Source organism: Astyanax mexicanus, chromosome 7 (genome assembly GCF_023375975.1).
Source record: "Astyanax mexicanus isolate ESR-SI-001 chromosome 7, AstMex3_surface, whole genome shotgun sequence".
NCBI lineage: Eukaryota > Metazoa > Chordata > Actinopteri > Characiformes > Acestrorhamphidae > Astyanax > Astyanax mexicanus.
The window spans coordinates 15,838,553-15,860,395 of NC_064414.1; the positions used below are offsets into that span (position 1 = coordinate 15,838,553).

Below are 21,843 nucleotides of genomic sequence, written 5' to 3' on the forward strand. Positions count from 1 at the left end.
GGTAGGAAGGAGCCTGTACTGTCATCACCTTGTAGGCGATTGTAAGAGCTTTTTGAATTTGATGCGAGCTTCAACTGGTAGCCAATGGAGCTCAATGAGCAGTGGGGTGACGTGCCCGTTTTGGCTGGTTGAAGACCAGACATGCTGCTGCATTCTGGATCATTTGGAGTGGTTTTACTACGCAGGCCGGGAGGCCAGTTAGCAGGGCATTGCAGTAGTCGAGGCGTGAGATGACGACTGCTTGCACCAGGAGTTGGGAGGCCCGTTGCGTCAGAAACGGTCTAATTTTCCTGATGTTATAAAGCGCGAAGCGGCAGGGTCGAGCAACTGAGGTCACATGGTGTGTGAAGGAGAGCTGGTCATCAACCATAACACCCAGGTTCCTAGCAACCTTTGTCGGTGAGAGAGAGAGAGAGTCGATGCTTATAGAGAGGTTGTGTTGAAAAGATGGTTTTGCTGGTATGACCAGAAGTTCAGTCTTTGAGAGATTTAATTGAAGGTGATGCTCCTTCATCCATGAGGATATGTCAGAGAGACACTGCGATATCCGTGCAGAGATAGCTGTAAAATTATTCCTGCCCCTCCTCTTGGTTTATGTATAAATACCTGGAGAACACCAGGTGCAGGTGAAGCATATTTCTACTTGTCGTGACAGAGTATGATATACGTTTCTAATCATGTCTAATCAGAAGTAGCAGGAGGCAGCTGGTGCTGTAACATCAGATTAACTCACATTTGCCTGTAATTCAGTGATAAAAGCATAACACTTTTTACACTGTTAAACACGTAAAAACATCAAACATTAACACAAATACATTTTGTATTTTTTTATTTTTTATGTTAAGACTTGTTATGTCATTGTGCTATGTCAATATGGTGATGCACAAAACTAGTGATCGTCCGATATTTTTTTAATAGTTAATGCTGATATTTAACCAGCTGGCTGTGTGAGTAGTTGAGAACTGAGCTAAAGTAGCCAGTCAGCATTAGCTAGCACAGAGCTGGCTGTGTGAGTAGCTGAGTTAGTGTTAGCTAGCACAGAGCTGGCTGTGTGAGTAGCTGAGATAGCGTTAGCCAAACTAAGCTAAAGTAGCCAGTTAGCATTTGCTACCACAGAGCTGGCTGTGTGAGTACCTGAGTTAGCGTTAGCCGAGCTGAGCCGACGAGGCCAGCTACCGTTAGGTGGTACAGAGCTGGATGTGTGAGTAGCTGAGATAGCGTTAGCCAAACTGAGCTAAAGTAGCCGGTCAGCATTAGCTAGCACAGAGCTGGCTGTGGAAGTAGCTGAGTTTATGTTAGCTGACCTGACCTAAAGTAGCAGGCTATCATTAGCTAGCACAAAGCTGGCTGTGGAAGTAGTTGAGTTAGCATTAGCAGAGCTGGGCTAAAGTAGCAAGTGAGCGTTAGCTAGCAGAGAGCTGGCTGTGTACGTAGCTGAGATAGCGTTAGCCAAACTAAGCTAAAGCAGCCAGTTAGCATTTGCTAGCACTGTGTGAGTACCTGAGTAAGCGTTAGCCGAGCTGAGCTGAAAGAGCCAGTTAGCGTTAGCTAGCACTGATCAAGCTGTGTGAGTAGCTGAGTTAGCATTGGCTGAGCTGGGCTAAAGTAGCCAGTTAGCTTTAGCTAGTACAAAGCTGGCTGTGTGAGTACCCGAGTTAGCTTTAGCTGAGATGATCTGAAAGAGGCAGCTAATGTACGCTAGTACGGAGCTGGCTGTGTGAGTAGCTGAGTTAGCATTAGCCAAACTGAACTTAAAGGGCCAGCTAGAGTTAGCTAGTACAGAGCTGGCTGTGTGAGTAGCAGGTATAGTGTTAGCTGAGTGGATGTAGCCAGCTAGCATTAGCTAGTACAGAGCTGGCTGTGTAAGTACCTGAGTTAGCATTAGCCAAACTGAGCTAAAAGAGACAGCTAAGGTTAGCTAGCACTGAGCAGGCTGTGTGAGTACCTTAGTTAGTGTTGGGCTAGCTGAGCTGAGGTAGCCAGTTAGCGTTAGCTAGCACTGTGCTGGCTGTGTGAGTAGCTGAGTTAGCATTAGCTGAGCTGAGCTAAAAGAGACAGCTAGCATAAGCCAGTACAGAGCTGGCTGTGTGAGTTAGTGTTAGCCAAGCTGAGCTGAAGTAGCCAGTTAGCATTAGCCAGCACTGAGCTGGCTGTGTGAGTAGCTGAGTAAACATTAGCTGAGCTGGGCCAAAGTAGCCAGTTAGCATTAGCTAGCACCGAGGCTACTATAGATCAAAACTGTGCTTAACACAGAAGATACACTGCTTATTACCATTAGCTGTGTTCACTTACCCGTCCTGTGTGGGATCCAGTCGAGGCTGAAATTGTGTCTGAAGTTCTGTGTGTTCTTGGTGTGTGTTTCCCAGCTCCTCTGCTAACAGTAACAGATATCGGCCAATGTCAATTATTAAAAAAAATGGCAATAATCAGGCATATTAAATAACTGGCCGATATATATATTAACTGGCCGATATATATATATATATATATATATATATATATATATATATATATATATATATATATATATATATATATATATATATATATACAGGACAGACAGGACTGAGCCCCAACAGAGCCAGTGGAGGATTCGGACAGACCTGAAACCAGGACCTAGTCATTAGTCATTAGTATCTCAGCCTTGTTGCAAATATAGACCCCAAAAATAAAATACATCTGCATCTCACTGGTGAGAATGCTGTATGGTTTAGAAGTGGCAAGTGTTAGCAGCTGTGTTGATGTAAACAACTGTCAAAAGTCTTCAGGAAAATGTAGACTGATTAAAAAACACCTTGCATTTCTGAGAGCTTAAGCTGAGTAATTTAGTTTCAGGCTGATGAGTTGTGTACCCTGCAGTAATCAGAAAGTTTCATATTTTCATGGGAATTATGTTTGTATTGCTTTTTAAACAGCAGTGCTAAACTCAGTTCAGTTTCAGCAGGGGAGCTCTCTGGGTCTTAGTGAAATAGATACATATAGAAAAAGAGGTTTGTGGCTTAACTTTGCCACACATTTCAGGGTTAGTAGGTGCATGTAGCATTGAGTCATGAGAAAAGGAGTGTAAGAATAAGCATTAAATATGTACATACATTTAAGAATAAAGGCCCTAAATAGTGATGGAAATTATTATTTTTTTTAAGTTAATGTATCAGCATCTAGAGGTACATAAAATAATTCAAGTTATCTGTGCAGAGTCACCACACTTATAGACACATCTGTAACTACAGGAAACACCAAAACACACTCATTCACTTCCTGAATACTGTTATTGCAGTGTATATGAGTTTAACATAACCTAGAACCAAAATTCAAAAAGATGCTCCCACATTAGCGAGGGAGGGACTATATACCTTACTGGATAACAGTAAAAGCACAATGACATCAAGCTCAATTTAGACACTGAGGCTGTGACCAAAATGGCTCCCTATTTACTAGTTAGGGCACTATTGAGTATGTCAGCCATTTTTCTTTGAGTGTCCGAATCATAAGGGGGGATTCGAACGTGATTTTGAGGGCATTAAAAACTCCCATAATGCATCATGATTTATAGTAAACTTTGCTGCTTACTAAGCGAGCTGAATGTGTCCCAAAATGCATTGCGGGTTTCGCTACTAAGCAACAGACAGTCGAAGAAACGGAGCGGACAACGAGCCACCAGGGTTGCCAGATTGTTACAGTGGGATTCAGATAAAACCAATTCACTGGGTAAAGCGTGTTTCAAATCCACAAAATTACTGAGAAAACCACCCAAACAGCTGATATTCGTCATATTAACAATATTACAGGGCTTATTCCAACATGGTCTAAAATAAAATACCATAAATATCTTAAATATCACTGATTACAAAAAATGATATTTAAATGAGTTTATCTGCATATTTGTATTATGTGTTTTGTGCCTTGTATCATTGGACACACGAAACAAAAACGTAAAAACAGTACATAAAAACAACCTTGCAAGCAATGAAAGAAAGAAATACTCATATATAATAATGAACATAAACACAGCTTCAAATTTTCATCAGCAGGACTAAAAGCTCTGTCTGTCTCTGCCAGGTTAAATATCTAACTATAACACTACCAAGTGTAAAGAGTTTGGAAATTGAACTTGGCGGTTTTGTTCACCTGTCAAATCACAGCGTTTCCTCCAGACAATTTCAGATACAACTCGACATTTGGCATGAAACCACCCAATCTGGCTACAGTGCGAGCCGGTGTACGCTGCTATTTTTAAGGTTTTCTTCATGTAGTTCAGTAACGTGAGGATCATCTTTTAAACAGTATAAATATAACAAGCAGATAAATGACTTCATGATCAGCTCAGAGCTTCACTGACTTTAATTCAGAGCTCAGTTCAGTGTGTTTATGGAGTTTTAAACACGGCTCAACCACCCCTCACCTGTGTGTGTTTATGCGACCGGTGCTGGTGCATGATAATGATGAGTGAGTGTCCGAATTCACTCCAGTTTTACCACTAATTAGTGAACTTATTAGTATCTCCCCACATAACGCAACACTAATGAGGGAGTAGGGAGCCATTTCGGTCACAGCCTATGACATCATTAATATGTTCCAACAACAGTCGCATATACACAGATGAATGGCTGAGCTTTGTTAAAAACTCTGCCCACACATTACCAAATTCTAAAGTAAAGTGAAATCGACTGGGGAAAACCCACTTTGACGGGTGGACAAAACTTCCAAGTGCTGGGACTTTTGCTGTGTCCAAATTGTTGGGAAAATTTAACTCATCTATGTTGTATATAGCTACAGTGGTGGAAACAGAACTGGTTCTGCTGCTGGAAACTGGAATGAGCAGTGATGTTAGTTATTATGTATGAATATTTAGATCTTTCATTGCTTTGGAAGTTTATGTTTATTTATTTATTCTTCTGATTATATAGTGCAATGTGCCCTGTAATTACTTATCTGTTCATATTTAAGCTCAGCAGTTTATTTTGAAGGCATGTTGGAATAAAGTTTTTAATAGTGTTGATACCTTACAAAATCTGCTGTTTTGTTTTTGGGCAGTTTTCTTTGCATTTTGGCGTATTTAGACATGTTTTATTGGATGCAGTTTGCTCAGTTGTCTGTAGCTTAGTAAGACTCTGTGTGCATTTTAGTCCACATTAAGCTTATATAGCGAACTATCATATTGACTTTAAATTATGATGCATTGCGTACATTTATAATGGCCTTAAAATCATGTTCAAATTCCACTTTACAGTTCAGACATTTAGAAAGAATGATTGATATACTCAGTAGTACCCTAAAACACAAATAGGGAGCGATTTCAGTCACAAACTAAAATCTTTATCAATAAAACATTAATAACCAATCAAATGGATCCTGGCTCATTGCTGAAATAGAGTATATTGTTGATTTCCAATGAAAAAACAAATATCTCTATTTTTGTTGTTTTTCAGTTTACTAGATCATTTAAACCCACATTCTTATACATTTCAGGGGTTACAGAAACAAGTGTGCAAAGGCTTAGTGAAAAGAAGAAAGCAAGCAGCTACAGACATTTCTTCTTTATATTTCTCCACAAATTGAGCTGTCAACATTCAGAAGACTGCTGGGGAAAATACTCTTTCATCACCTGTTGAGGCAGTTGAGTTACAGACTCAGCAGAACTGAATTCAGGGCTTTAACAACAAAATTTAAATTTAGTGGCGTAAAATGTGGCCTTTTTTGAAAAATGTTATTATTTTGGCAAAAATGCCACAGTAAGAAAGTTTTTAAATCTTTGTAGATTAAAAAAATGTACTATTTAACGAAAAAAGCTTCACCTGTATGGACAAGTGCGATTTCATGGGGTGTGGTGATATAAGGCAACACATGACTGATTGAAATGTTCTGCCACTTATCCCCAACTCATTGTGCTGAGCTTGTTGAAGCTTGACTAGAGGAATGCTGGCAGTCAGGCAGGACGGAGATCTAAATGGCAAAACTCCAGTGTATCTTCTGTAGCTCAGCTTGCTGTGATTTTTTAAAAACTATCAGTGTTATGGAGTTGAGTTGTCACTGTTGCATTACAGGGATTTGTATTCCCAGTCAGTCTGTATATTTGCTCCACTGCTTTGGAACGCTGCTGTATGGTGTTTGCTTGAAGAATGTCATGAATTTTGCTGCTTTGCCCTTTATTGTCCGCTTTTACCTTTCTCGGTTCTTAAGTCATTTTCCAGGCCATTACTGATTATCAGTTTTGGCCTTCTGCCGTTTGGCCTGTCCGATTGTGAAATGTTCAATTATTGTAATGTTTCATCTTTTGGTGCTGTCAGTGCACTTCTGCTGCATTTTCATTTTTTCTTTTCTTCTCCTTCCCCATACAGGTCATTGCCATCGCCATGGACGTGTTTACTGATGTGGATATTTTTAAAGAGGTAGTTGATGCGTCTGTCAGGGGTGTTCCTGTCTATATTCTGCTGGATCACAGTCACTTCAAAAGCTTTCTCACTATGGCTGAAAACCATGAGATTCAGATTCAAAAACTCAGGGTGAGTGAGCTTTCTGTCCCACTAGGCGCACATTACATTCAGAGCAGATATGATGAGAGTTCATTTTAATGAGCCATATATAATCCAGTTGAGGCTCAGAATCAGGGGACCATAAGATAAGCAACAGTGCAGTCGCATTCTAAAGAAACGTATTTTGCATATTACTTAATTCCACATTAGATTTTTTTATTAAAAAAAATACATTTGTGCACAGTTACAAAAAACAGCAGCTGTTTCCCAAGTTCTCTTTTATTTTTCACAAAATCAGGAAACTGGTCTCATTGTTTAAAGCAGTTAAAGTTATTCTCTGTGGTATTCTTGCGACACAATACGTGTGCTGTCTGGTTGGGTGACCAAAGTGCTGATAACAAGGTTTTAGACGAGACAGTCTAGGTGCTTGAAATAGTTGTCCCTCCTGCTTTGCCCTGGGGAGTTGTACTAATTATTGGTGGGTTCAAATGCCATTGATTTTCTCACCACTCCTCCTAAATGCATTCCTTCTAAAAATTGTCTGTATTTTAACAGCATTTCACCTAAACCTCTGACTTAAAGAGGAAGTTGTACATGCACATAATATGCTCATATATCATAAAGGCTTTGGCAGATGAGCTTAACATATTTGGCATGTATGCAACCTTTAAAACATATTGTTGATAGGCAGATAAATAATGTACATAAATGTAGTAAAAATAAAGAAACATGTAATTAATGGTACACATATTTAATGTACTGTACGTGTTGTACATATCATCTTGTATCTTCATGATTATAATTTGGCAGTTGATATTTATGTTGTCTGTCTTACATGATGGATGGAACAAGATAAATGCTGCACAAGTTTTTTTCCCTTACTGTACTGTACTGTTTTTTTCTTTTTGAGTATAATAAGGATAACAGAGGATAACAAATTTGTCCAATATTTGAAAATTAAAACTAAAACTAACTCCAAGGAAGCAACATATATTGATATATATGTAGTTTATTCAAAGTAAATAAATATATATATATATATATATATATATATATATATATATATATATATATATACTTAACCAATTGGCCACCAGAAAATCAGATACTAAAGACCACAGGATTTCACTGTGAATAAAACATCTGGGTTTATTGTATTGTATATATTGGGTATTTTATCCTATATGTTTCGAAACAGGTATATACACACAGCATGGAATAAAGACACACCTATTAATTTGGTCTGTCTGTTACAGTCAGTAGCACTGAGACTTGACCCTTGTTCTTTAAAAGGGCTTGTCTCTGTTTATGCAAAGCAGCGGTAAAACTTGTTCAGGACGGCAGCTGGATAATTAGTGATTTTATTGCTCTCAGTGATGCTGTGTCAATACATTGTGTCTGGCTTTGCTGCACAAATATTATTTAAACATTATATATATATTCTGTCTGTAGAACATGAGGGTGCGTACAGTGAAAGGCCAGGAGTACCTCTGCCGGTCAGGTGCCAAGTTCCATGGAGCCATGGGGCACAAATTTCTCCTAGTTGACTGCCAAACGGTGTTTTTTGGATCATACAGGTAAGATGGAGGAATTTATCTAAATGTATTGAGCATTTATACTCAAACAAAGCAAAAAAGGCACCAGCTCAGAAATTCCAGATTCCCTCCTCATCATTATTAAATTCAGTTTGAACGTAATGTATTCAGATTAAGATTCAGAATGCACATTTATGCAGTTCTTCTGCTCTCTCTCCAGTTTCATGTGGTCCTATGAGAAGATCCACCTCAGCATGGTTCAGCTCATAACAGGCAGACTGGTGGAGTCTTATGATGAGGAGTTCCGGACCCTTTATGCCCGCTCCTCAATTCCAGCAGAATTCCAGCCTCAGGATATCTTTCCTGACAAGAGATTGAACGGCAAAGTGGAAGGCTACCTTGGTCACCCCACCAAAGCCTTTGAAAGGAAGGATCATTTAAGACATACACTAGATTCAGTGTACCGACAAACATGTGAAAGGCAGCCAGGTTTTAGGAGTATAATGGAAGACATCCCTGCGCCAATTGCCCACCATAGTAGATTCCTTCAGGAAACATCAGATTTCAACAAACGACACAGCTATGCAGGGGAGAGACAGGAACCTTCATACATCCCTCAGTACTCCAGATACGGTTCCAGTAACTGGAATGTGGCAGAAGAAAGCAGGCGTTATGTGGGGAACCACTATCCAAACGCTATGGAGAACCCATATGAAAACTCCAGGCTGAATATGATGAACAGGAGCGCTAACCTTCGCCAGTCCTACCATGGTCATGACAAACAAGTTCATTTAATGCAGCAGAACCTGCCCAGCTTAGCCAACACTTCCAAATCATTTTTGCGCAGCTGGAGGATAGAGTCTTACCTCAACAACAGTGAGGTTCCACTTGGAGAATCCTATGATTATCTGGACCCATACGAAATGGAGAACAAGCCTGCTCCTCCGGTGCATTCTCGTCTTAGATCATCCCTGGTTTTCAAGTCTACCATCCCCGAACACCCAGAAACCAGCAGTTACACCAATGAGTCCTCATCCTCTGTTCACCACGACGGGTTTGGACTGAGACCAGGCGTTCAATACTACCCGCCAACACAGAGGAATCAAAGCGGATTAATGGACAGTCGTGTGCAGCCTGATGAATTTATGTTAAAGAGACGCAGTATGCAGATGTTAGACCATTCAGGGAATAACATGTGCTATAATTCAGGGAGAGATGCGTTATATGCCAGTTTGGGCCGAGCTAAAAGTCGACTTCTGACTAAGGATCCCGAGCAAGAGAACTTGTACAAGCGGCACAGTGTGGCAGATCCTAGATACAACTCATACAATAACAACATTAAAGAATCCTCCAGTCACATGTATGGATCTCTGTTGAGAAGACAGACAGAGAGGACTACTGTTGGAGAGAGTTCAGGAGAAAGAGGGTATTCCCAAAATCTGAAGGAGGACCAGAGATCTGTTTCCCATCACGACTTCCACAAGGTAGACCACAAAGATCCATCGTGCACAATCTGGCAAGAGCCTCCCTCCAGGACTGTGTCAGCAACTGTCCTAGATGTTGAGGACAAAGGACAACGCAAACCCAATGGCATGTCCTCACCACGATTCTTTAAAAAGAGCACCAAAAAAATAAAATCTCTTCTTAATATTCCGGAAAAAAGGGAGAACTCACCCAAACAAAAGAACACATCAAGCCCTAAAGTGGGCGGCAGCTCTGACACCGTTCTTTCGGATGACAGGGACTATAAGGCACAGCAGGGTATGAAACAGTGGGACTACACAGCCGTTTCTATGAAATCCACTGACAGCAGCAGGCTAAAAAGAGCAAATGGGTGGGCCTCTGAAAATGAAAACCATGCTGTGACTGGAGAATTATCTTCTCCTCGTTTTAACACGGAGGAGCATGCTGCTTCCCCAGCTGGTGATGGGAATGTGAGATCATCAGGACAGCCCTGTGTCAGGGCTCCAGATGAGAGATCAGGTTCAGCTCGGGGAAGAACGAGTCAAGGGCAGAGAGAGATTGTTGGAGGGAACAGATTGTACAGCAGGTTTGAGTCTCTTTACACTTACGAGAATAAGCACAACTCCTCTGATCGCAGTGCATCTTCAAACAGCCACACAGCAGAGAAACACAGGAATCCCTTCCTCACCCAAGGAACTTCAAACACTGATCGAAGCAATCATGTAGCCCCACACACACATACTCATGATAATAAATTAGGCCGGTTCATACAGAGGGTTGGAAATTTGATAAATAAGAATAAATAAGTGATAATCTGCTTCATTAACAGATAATACAGTTGCGTTCCGAGATTCTTTGAGGTTGTCAAAGCAGTTTCTGAAGTTAACACTTCATTTTCAAAAGTCTGTTTTTTCTTAAAAACTTCAGATCTTGTATTTTCTCCAGAATTAAGAAAGCTTCATGTCACACGATTTTAGTTGGCCACTTTCTTTTTTATAAAGACTATCAGCCCAATCCTGTTAATTCAATTAATAACAACAGTGCATACAAAAATAAAATGAACTGTATTTTGTTTTCCAACTATGCTGCAATTTAGGAAGAAAGTGCAATGTATAATACTGCCAAAATTGTGCAAATGATTAAATTGACGGATGCTTTCTGGGTTTGTGAGGCATTTTTACCTCGTGCAAAATATCATCATTCTTCCTTTAATGGGAAATCCACTGATGTAACAATTTCAGAATAATACATTATTTCATTTTTTGGTTTGATGTGAAATGTGCTATTTTAATTCATTAAGTAAAACTAAAATCTGTGTGGTAGTGATTGGAACCAGACAGAAGAGTTGAATGCCTCTAAAGGTTAAATTATTGTAACAATGTTACAGGAAATTGTTAATATTATGCTTTCTGGTACATTTTTACATAATATTTTTTACATAAACTATAAAAGCTGCAATGAACCCTTTTATTTTGAACAGCTCTGAGTAACATATTAACAATTAGGTTTATCACACTGAAACAGATAATAGCTCATTTAGATGGCTTTTTCAGTCCCACGTGAAGTTGGTGCTGTATGAAGCTGTATGCTGCATGTAGTTTTGAGGTTTTGGTGGTTCAGTATGTTGGGTTCTCATTTAACAGGGAAAGACTTAATCCACATATTTCTACTACATGTGCATTTTTAGTGTTAAAGCCATTACGTTTTTACTATGTTACCTAAAAATAAAGTGCAATATGTTATATTGTGCATAATTGTTGCTAAAGCGGGGAATTTATGGGCACATGCTGACTATGGTTTTTGTTTACATGTGTATTTAAAGGTGTTTTATTTAGTAACGCGTTTTTTTGTGTTTTAATATAATGTTCAAAATGTTACTGTTCTTTTTATTAATGGGTGTCAGAGGACATGACGATTAGACTGCACTAAAGGGATATGGCCATTCTGTGAATGACTGTATAAGAAAGCAAATAAATTCCTGTTCAAATCAACATGGTGTGATGTTTCAGTATTTATAAAATATCAGTACAGTATAAGCAGAAAAAGCAGAACGCTGAGACCAGGAAGATGTTGTGAATCAGTGTGATTTCCAGTTCAGTGACAGACATTTAAGTGTAAAGCTCTGGGTAGGGATGAGAAGACAGAAACACCTTACGCCTTGTTGACCTTTCTTTAGATGGACTGTCTTGTCTGCATTGTAAAGTAGCCTGTGTATACAGCAAAGGACATCAGGCACAGAGAAATCTATTTCTGCAGGTCTTAGCTTAAGACTGGGGATATGAGAAAGGTCAAGAGAGCTTATGCATGCTGGCTAGTTATTTTCCGGCCAGCGCTCTTTATTTTTACCATTAATCTTTCACTTCCAGGACATTTCAGGCCACATACACTGTACCTTTAATAAAATGAGAATCATTTGATGATTATCTTAGTTGGGCATTTTTATTAAATAATAAATAATATTTCTCTTAAACATAACTTCTTTGCACACCATCAATTTAAAAATAGAAGAAAAGACAGACATCAAATGAACCACAGAGAAGCACCACTCCATGGGCAGGAACAGCAGCAGGACTCACTGCCCTAAATGCAAGATATTCCTAAATGGAATATCATCCCTTCTGTTTAAAATTAGATTGCACACATAACCAGGATAATGATTATTTTTTTGTATATTAATTTGTAAGTCTCTTTGAATGTGAATATTTGTATAATACAATGTTTGAATGCAAAAACATATTACATTTAAATGTTGCATTTAAACTAAGCAGAAACATGATGAGAGCAGTAATGCTGTAGACTGGTTGCAACATGAATGTGTTTTCAGTGATGCACATTAATATTGCATACAAAGGCCAAATTGCACTTACTTTTTTAAAGTGAACAGTAGTAACACCTCTGGAGAAAAGCTATTTAAAAACAGCATTTTCCAACAAATCTAGATTTATGGTTACTCTAAATTGAATTATCTTAAAGATAGTCACATGCAAAGTGAAAACTTTTCTAGTTGCAGAAAAGTCTCTAGTCTCAGAACTTAGGTTAGGCAGGTCAGGAATTGTAAGCTCCTGTTCTAGAAATAAATAGCTTCTCTTATTTTTAGGCCTTTTGTAAACACTTTACAACCAGTGATTCCCCAATAATGAAGCCAAGTGATTTATACAGATCAGTGAAAGCCTATAAAAAGAAGCACTGTAAATGACTTAAATGAAAATAAGTTATCATTGTTAAATAAAGGAGTAAAGTGTATGCAGTTACTGTACCAGCAAAATACATGTATTACTAGTTACAGTACGTACAGGGTGTTAAAGAAGCTGAATTTGTTGAATGTGGTGATCTTAAGGAAGCTGAAGAGAGGACAATGATCTGAAACATACCTCGTAATTCACTACAAGCAGCTTTTAGGGAAACGCAAGCTGAAGCTTCTGGAATGCTTCTCACAGTGCCTTGACTTAACATCTTTCACCATGTGTGGGTAGATGTGCTGTGCAGCAAATGCTTTGGACCTAGAATAGTGCAGAACCAGAAGCTGTCAAAATCACCAAAAATCAACAAAATGTCTGTATGGGATTCCCCCATGTTTGCACAGTGATAAATCAACAGTAAGTTAAATTTCCTAAATAAACAAAAGCACTAAAAGTAATTACTTTACTCTCTATCTGCCCTATATGTTCAAATATTTGCAGACAGCTGCTGCAGAAACAGTATCTATTCTTCTGGGACAGCTTTACATTAGATGATGGAACATTGCTGTGAGGACTCCAATTCATTCTGAAGGTATGTCGCTCCCAGATCACTCCCAGAAGCTCAGTTATTCTTCTCTAAAGCCAAATTGCTAAGGGGATTATTCCCCTCTGGATGATGCTTGTCAGTGGGCACTATATAGCTAGAGAGCATGTGCAGCTTCTCAAGAACATCATTGCTTTTCTGTTCAGAACACATGCTTTTCTAACCAGGTTGTAAAAGTTGTATCAGTGAAGTCACTGATTTAAAATGGATCTGGATACTTTTGGATATCGAGTAGAGAATATAGAGTATTTTCTGCTGGACTAAAAAAAAATTCAATTAAATAAACAGAGTAATCTGATGTTGGCTGCCACCCTCTGTCCTTGAAAATTTTGCATATGAATGATTCATGTGCCCAGTCCTAAATCTGAAACATAAGTTTACAATGTTCATGGGCGTAACTGGTTTCAATTAAACAAGGTAGTCTCAACATAAACATTGCAAAATGTATTCTTCTGAACAACTGATTACTGCATATAGAATTTCAGGTATTTTCAGGGCCATATTTGCAAGTTGCAAATAATCCTGTATCACTACACTGCTGATATTATTTTTTGGATTCCACCATTTAATAATGTTTTCACATAGTTGAATTGTTAAGATGAATAGAAGATTTGTTTTATTAAGTTTAAGACTAATTTTATGAGCTCCTACATTTGTCATCAGTTACGGTTACAATGATCCCAGCTCAATGTCACCATCATTATACAGAAACCAGGATTCATATATTCTTCATGTTTCACAGCAAACCCTCTCTGAATAAATGATGTTTAAATAAGTGTACTGAGCACTAACAGGCAAACAAACAGGCAAATACAAAAATAAATAAATAAATGATGAACTACAACAAAGCAGTAATAAGCTCTTTTTAAAACCCTTGATTTTTTTCTATTCTCTATTTTCAGAGTACCAAAAGCAGCAAATATATGACAAAACACAAACATTTAGGGAATTTAAACACCCAAAATGAAACATAAAATCTAGAAAACAATGCAGATTATTTTTTTTCTTACTAATTCTACAAAAAACAGTTAATATCAACAACATAAAATATTCAAACAATCCAAAAAGGTATTCAATCAATTGTTAAAAATCTACAATTCTTTCAAAGAACACTTGATGTTACACTGAAACTCATCCCATGTGAAAAAATTGCATCACATACCCCAGCTGTCAGAGTTTTTCAAACTCAACTTCAACTCATTAAGCAAAACAATGACAATATTAACAAAAATCAACTATTTAATTTGAATGTTTCCTATTCAACCCTTATCCATCTGGTTTCAATCTCTAAATACCACCTTAACTAAATTGTTCTGGAAAAATAAAACACCCAGAGTTAAATATTACACATTACAGACACAAAACCCCATGTTGGCCTAGAGGCACCAAACGTCCATCATTATTTCCTTATAAATCAATTTCAATACATATTTAAACGAATAAAACCTAATTGTTCAGATAAATCTTGGATTAAAACAAACCTTAGGCAAGGCAAGGCAACTTTATTTATATAGCACCTTTCATACACTGTGGCAATTCAAAGTGCTTTACAATTAACATTTCTAAAAATTAAAAAAACAATTAAAAATAAAGGGCAAAAAATAAACAATTAATAACAAAAAAATAAAATAAAATCAAATTAGGTTATAAAATAAAAATGAAATAAATTGCTTTAATTAAAAGCACGAGAAAAAAGTAGAGTTTTTAACCTGGATTTGAACAGTTCTACATTTGGGGTATTTCTAAGACTTTCTGGAAGTCTGTTCCAGTTATATGCAGCATAATAACTAAAAGCAGCTTCTCCATGTTTAGACTGGACTCTGGGTTCAACTAAGTGACCCTTGGCCATAGATCTAAGAGATCTAGTGGGTCTATATTCTCTAAACAGATCTGTAATGTATTCGGGGCAAGAGCTGTTCAGTGATTTATAGACTATCAGCAGCACTTTAAAATCTATTCTGTAAATAACTGGAAGCCAGTGTAGAGATTTTAGGACTGGAGTGATGTGCTCTGTTCTCTTAGTCCTAGTTAAAATTCTAGCAGCAGCATTCTGAATGTGCTGTAGCTGTTTAATACACTTTTTAGGAAGTCCAGTTAAAAGGCCATTACAATAATCCACTCTACTTGAAATAAACGCATGCATCAGCTTCTCTAGATCCTGCTGAGACACCAAACACCTGACTCTAGCTATATGTTTAAGATGATAAAAAGCAGTGTTTGTGATGGATTTGATATGACTAGCGAAGGAGAGATCTGAGTCTATTATAACACCAAGATTTCGTACCTGGTCTTTGGTGTTTAGACCCTGAGTATGGAGATGTTCACTAACGCTAATTCTCTTTTCTTTGCAACCAAACACTATGAAGTCTGTCTTGTCTTTATTTAATTGTAGGAAATTTTGGCTCATCCAATTATTTATGTGGTCCAGACACTGACATAATGAGTCTATAGGACTAAAATCATCTGGAGACAGGGACAGATATATCTGTGTATCATCTGCATAACTGTGGTAATTAATGTTATTGTTCTGTAACATCTGGCCTAAGGGCAGCATATAAAGATTAAACAGGAGAGGTCCAAGAACTGACCCCTGGGGGATTCTTTATGTCAATGGTATCCTGTCTGATTCAAAATTGCCTATAGTGACAAAATAATTCCTGTTCTCTAAGTATGACCTTAGCCAATTAAGGACAGTTCCAGACAGTCCTGCACAGTTCTCCAGCCTGTCCAATAATATTCTGTGATCAACGGTGTCAAATGCTGCACTAAGGTCCAATAATACCAGGACTGACATTCTCCCAGAGTCAGTATTAAGCTGTATATCATTTAACACTTTAATAAGAGCTGTTTCAGTACTGTGGTTAGATCTAAAACCAGACTGAAATTTGTCAAAGTATCTGTTGGTGTCCAAAAAGTTGCTGATTTGATTAAAAGCTATTTTCTCAATAATCTTAGCTATAAAAGGAAGATTTGAAACAGGTCTATAGTTGTTTAACACAGAAGGATCCAGAGTTCTCTTTTTCAAGAGTGGCTTAATCGCAGCTGTTTTCAGTGACTTAGGGAAAGTTCCTGATACTAGTGAACTATTTACTATTTGCTGCAAATCAGTTGCTAAAGAATAGAAAACAGTCTTTAAAAATGTTGAGGGCAGCATGTCCAAACAACATGTTGTTGATTTAAGACTGAACAGTTTTGTCTAAAGTAGTTAGATCTATTGTGTTAAATTGTGACATAATAATGTTATTTTTAGGGGAGCCTGAGGACTGCATGGCTTCATAATTTGGCAGCTTTGTGTCAATTGTGAGTCTGATAGTTTTAATTTTCTCTTTGAAAAAATTAGCAAATTCATTACATTTTTCTCTAGAAAGAAGTTCTGGAGCAGTCTGTTTTTGGTGGATTTGTAAGTTTGTCGACCATGCTGAAAAGAGTGTGGGTGTTATTAATGTTCCTGTTAATAATCTCACTTAAGTGCAGTTGTCTTGCTTTACATAGCTCTGAGTTAAAATTACAAAGGCTTTGCTTATAGAGATCATAATGGATTTGAAGTTTAGTTTTTCTCCACTTACGTTCTGCTCTCCTACATTCTCTTTTCAAAGCAGTTACCATCACTGTGTTTCGCCATGGTGTCTTTGGTTTTTTACAATTTTTCTTAATTTTTAACGGTGCAACAGCATCCATGGCAGTTAAAATCTTAGTGTTAAAACCATAAAGAAGTTCATCAACTGTCCCTGAGATTAGATTTGTAGATTTAGTTATAGCTCCCATAAACTGAGCTCCAGTACTTTCCTTTATATATCTTTTTTTAACAGGAACAGAGAAAGTTTGAGCATCTGGGGTGCTTTGTAAATTAAAAAAGACACAAAAATGGTCAGAAAGGGCCATGTCCTTGACCATGACAGCTGAAATATCAACACCTTTGGAGATCACTAAATCCAAAGTGTGGCCACGAGTGTGTGTAGGTCCTTTCACATGTTGTATCAAACCAAAAGTGTCAAAAAGACTAAGCAGATCTGTAGTGTTATTGTCTTTGATATTATCTATGTGTATGTTAAAATCTCCAACTATGACAAGGCAGTTAAACTCTAAGGAAATAACTGAGAGTAGTTCAGTGAATTCATCAATAAAATGTGTAGAGTATCTTGGGGGTCTGTAAATGGTTAAAAATAGAATTTTCGGGGTACCCTTCAAAGTAAAACAAAGGTATTCAAAAGACATAAAGTTGCCATAAACAGTCTCTTTGCACTGAAATGTTTCTTTCACTAAAGCAGCTACTCCTCCTCCTTTCTTGCCATTGCGACACACATTCATAAAACTAAAATTTGCTGGTGCCGTCTCGTTTAAAATAGTAGCACTGCTGCCTTCTGTTAACCATGTCTCAGTGAGAAACAGAAAGTCTAAATCGTAAGAGATTATAATATCATTTACTAAAAATGATTTATTGACTAGTGATCTAATATTAAGTAGACCTAGTTTTAATGAAACCATAGAAGTGTCTGAAGTACCCTGAGGTTGACGTGGCACAAATAGGAGATTAGATTGATTTGCCGCATTGGATAAATTAACTCTACTCTTTCTACTTCTAATCAACAGAGGAATTGATAACATTTCAGACATACAGGGTCCCAACTCAATCTCAAAACAGCCAATGGTACCATCTCTTCTATAGCAGGAACCCTGAACACATCACTGGGTGCTATTACTGTTTTGCTCCCTAGATCTACTATTAGTAACAATTAAATCTTCTGTCCTCTGCACATCAACAGGAGAGGAAGGACAGGGCTGTCTGTGATGAAGTGGCCTTAGAGATCGGGGCTGTAATTGGTCAGGAGGAGGGGGTGCCCTACGCTTTTTTGGTAGGACCTGTGGACTGTCTGAGATAGAGTGTGAAAGTTTAGTCCCAGCACATACCAATCTCTCCATTTTCTCAGTAAACTCCATATGTGGAGATGATTCTTTAGCAAATGAGGAGGTTGAGAAGGAGTGTGATGACTCAACTGCTGGTTGTGGAGTCATCGTCAGATGATGAAGATAACTGTAACTTTCATCAAGTGTCAGGAACTCAGCCGGACTGTTTTCCAGTGATGGTGCTCCTTGGTCCTTGTCGGGGGCAGGTGACAGAGGCTGAGGTTCAGATTGCACTTGTTGCATTGAGATGAATCTAGAGACAGATTGATGTTGTAGGGCAAAATGAAGGTTGTCCTTTAGTGCTTTCATTCCGGACCTGCTTAGATGTAAGCCATTTAGTTTAAAAAACTCCTTGCGATTCCAGAATAAATTAAAATTGTCAATGAAATTCAAGCCTTTACTACTGCAAGTGTTACTTAGCCACGTGTTTAGACTAAGCAGTCGTGAAAACATATTTGACCCCCAGGCTGGGAGTGGTCCACTGATGAACATCTGAGCGCTCAGATTCTCCAGTGTATGAAATAGCTCAGTGAAGTCCTTCTTTAGGATTTCAGACTGTTCTCTAAGAATGTCGTTTCTCCCCACATGCAGAATAATCCGGTCAATCTCTCCATGCTGGGAGAGAATGTTGGGGAGCTGCTCATTTATTTCTGCCACAGTCCCATTAGGGAGACAGCAGGTTAATATCACTCTGCTGCCCATGTTCCTTACAGCCGAGTCCCCAATGATAAGAGTGCTCCGAAAGGGCTTGTTGTCCGGCGAGAGCCACTGTTTGTTAGGCCTCATATCTGTGCTAGCCTGCTGCTTGTTAGGCCTCATATCTGTGCTAGCCCGCTTTGGATCCTGATCTACAGTCATTTTTTCTTGTCTTGTCTTATCACCGGTACTTTCGGGAATATTATCATCCATATCCCTTAAAGGCACAAAGCGATTCCACAAAGAGAGCGGTTTAGGCTGCATGAATGCCGGTATAGCAGCACTAGCTTTAGCAGCAGCACTAGCTTTAGCAGTAGCATTAGCTTTAGCCTTCTGAGCCCAGGGTAAACAGTTTGGCGTGGAAGCCGATAACACAGCAACCTGTTGCTTTCTAGCTTTCGGCTTTGCTCCAAGTTCGTGCCAATGATTCGGTCTTTCGTAAGGATCAGTTCTTTTCCCAAGATTGGACTGATTTCCATTAAGGTTTGGAAAATCAGTTAGACTCTCTAGCCTTAGCTTAGCCTGTGGGACTGAGTTGGCTTCTTTAGACTCACCCTCAAAACGCAATGGAGGGGTATTTCTCTGAGCTTTTCCTGGCAGAGCGGTAAAGAGTCTCATCTCCAGCACAGCGATCCTCTGTAGGAGCTTGTGACAGTTGAAACAGCATGGGGAGTCTGCATGTGGCTCCATGTTCTCTCGGTGTCCAACTCCAAACTGTGCAGTCTCAGCAGTCTCAGCAGTCTGCAAAGATATCCAGATATCTGACTTACCATTTATTAGTCAATTAATTACAACATACACATTTCAACAGTATAAACTGTAGAAACAATTTACTTGTGACAACTTGGTGGAAAACAATATCTCTACTCACACCAGTCACCCATTCATCCCAGACCGTATCATCAATAAATAAACATTAAACTACTCACCTCAGATTTTACACAGGCAATACACACCTCAAACACATTTATTACAATACCGCCTTAATGTCACTTCCACAACTAACCCAGAAATACAGCACTGGGAGAACTTCATTCTTACAATATCACCAGTTAAGATCCATCAACCCAACCACATTAGGCACTCATTCAACTCATTCAGGATAAAGTCATTCACAGAGTTATCTCGTGCCCTTATCATGTTTCCTTGTCTATTTGTTATCTTCCTGTTTTTTTTTTTTTTTTTCCTGTATCTAAAATGATTGTTGTAAATCCATAGATAAATAAATAATAAAGTATTAACAGTCCTCCGAAGAGGGAGGGGGTGGTGGGAAAAGTACAAAATAAAACCCTTAATTTCAGAAGAAATCAGACAAGAAGTCCCACTACTTTTTGTCCATGTTCATGTTTATATTTTTAAGTATCTGCCTCATTTTGCACTTCTTTTGTGGAATACATAAGATTTATATCACTTGTTTTGCCCTCTATGTACTTTTGACCCAGTAGAAATGTATTCTGAGTGGAGTCCTGAGCTCTGAGGCGGCGCTTTTATACAGAAAAAAAACATCTCAATGTTTATTAGACAGGGTAGTGTAGGTGTCAAGACGTTTCTTTATGATGATTGGTAGACCACTCCAGGCAGAGGGGGGACCTCTTAACCAGCTGTCAATCACAAAAATAAAACCTAATGAACTTGACTGATATTTTAGAATTAATTTGTAAATAATGCAAATAAACTGTAAGTATAATGTTCAGTTAATTATTTTTTTTAAATGCTCATACATAATTTGAATTATATATATATATATATATATATATATATATATATATATATATATATATATATATATATATATATATATATATATATATACACACACAAATGCAGATAGATAGAAACACTGTTGCATATTGATGCATAACAAGGAGTTCCCTGTGTTCGTGTGAACCGTTATATCCTTTAAGCTCGCTCATCCACTGCAGCCGTTCAGTGGCTCCGGTAAGTGTACCTCAGCGCGCGTCACGCGCCGTGACCACCCATCTACCCGTTAAAAACCGCGCGCACTATCATTCATGCTTTAGACGTTTACGGACGAGCCGTGGCGCGTGCAGCATGGCTGGAATCGCCGTCGTTCATCACGGCCGAAACGACTGCTCGCCGGCGGATCAGCGCTCGAACTGTACGGATCGTTACGCGCCCGCTCAGCTGGACGACGACGAGGAACTTTTAAAGTACATATGGAGGGAATACCTGCACCCCAAGCAGTACGAGTGGGTCTTAATAGCGGGATATATCGCGGTGTTCCTGCTCTCTCTGATCGGAAACGCGCTCGGTAAGTTGCGCCGGTGGCGGTTTTTGACGGCTGGTCATTATTTCGTGCGCGCTGGTTCCCGCGGGTAGGGATGCAGAGCAGCGCTCCCATCACTCATCCTTTAACATGTCTACTAAAAGCTCTCGGATAGAGGCTCATTTTCCCTTTTAGACCTCTGAGAATTTAGATTAGGGACTAGTCCGGACTGAATGAAGTGCAATTATAAGGCTTGCCTTTGCTCCGACAGACTTAAACAGCCTAGAGCTTCTCATTAAATCCACCAGTAATGCGCGAGCCCCTATGTTATTCTCTCTTAAAATGGAGACTCAGTAAAGACAGGTGTGCTCCTTTTACTTTTATGTGTCTATGTGAGTTTATGTAGTCAGATAAGTAAGATTTACAGGACTCTCTGTAAGTAAGATTTCTTGTTTGTTTTTAGCTTTTGTTTTTTTGTGCTTTACCCTAGACCTAAAATTAAAAGCTGATTTTCTGTACTTTATTTTCATATTTACTGTTTGATTTGTGCTGGGGTACAGAGGTTAAGCAGTAATTATCTTCACATTGTGCTGAGTTCATGCTCTCTTGTAAAGATTATTAGATATCATGAAATGTGTTTTACAGATTTTTTTTTTATAAATATGGACTACTGTTACGCATGCCAACTGTTTGGCCCTTTCTCTTGAAATGGTATGTGTTGCTGATTTTATCAGTGAAAAAGTGATGTGTATGCAAACCT

The 21,843-nt window shown here is 38.5% G+C and overlaps 2 protein-coding genes across 3 annotated transcripts in view; both read left to right on the forward strand.

Moving 5' to 3' along the window:
• The window catches only part of fam83b (family with sequence similarity 83 member B), a 29,703-nt gene extending 18,240 nt beyond the window's left edge, over positions 1-11,463 (forward strand). For both annotated transcript variants that reach the window (XM_007239617.4, XM_022663868.2), the window contains 3 exons: positions 6,339-6,503; positions 7,926-8,050; positions 8,229-11,463. In XM_007239617.4, coding sequence (XP_007239679.3) covers positions 6,339-6,503; positions 7,926-8,050; positions 8,229-10,278 — 2,340 coding nt within the window. In that variant the 3' untranslated portion in view covers positions 10,279-11,463. The remainder of the gene's footprint in view (positions 1-6,338; positions 6,504-7,925; positions 8,051-8,228) is intronic.
• A 9,375-nt stretch (positions 11,464-20,838) lies between these two features.
• Positions 20,839-21,843, forward strand: part of hcrtr2 (hypocretin (orexin) receptor 2) — a 68,135-nt gene continuing 67,130 nt past the window's right edge. Inside the window, exon 1 of the mRNA XM_007239619.4 lies at positions 20,839-21,128. Coding sequence (XP_007239681.2) covers positions 20,909-21,128 — 220 coding nt within the window. The 5' untranslated portion in view covers positions 20,839-20,908. The remainder of the gene's footprint in view (positions 21,129-21,843) is intronic.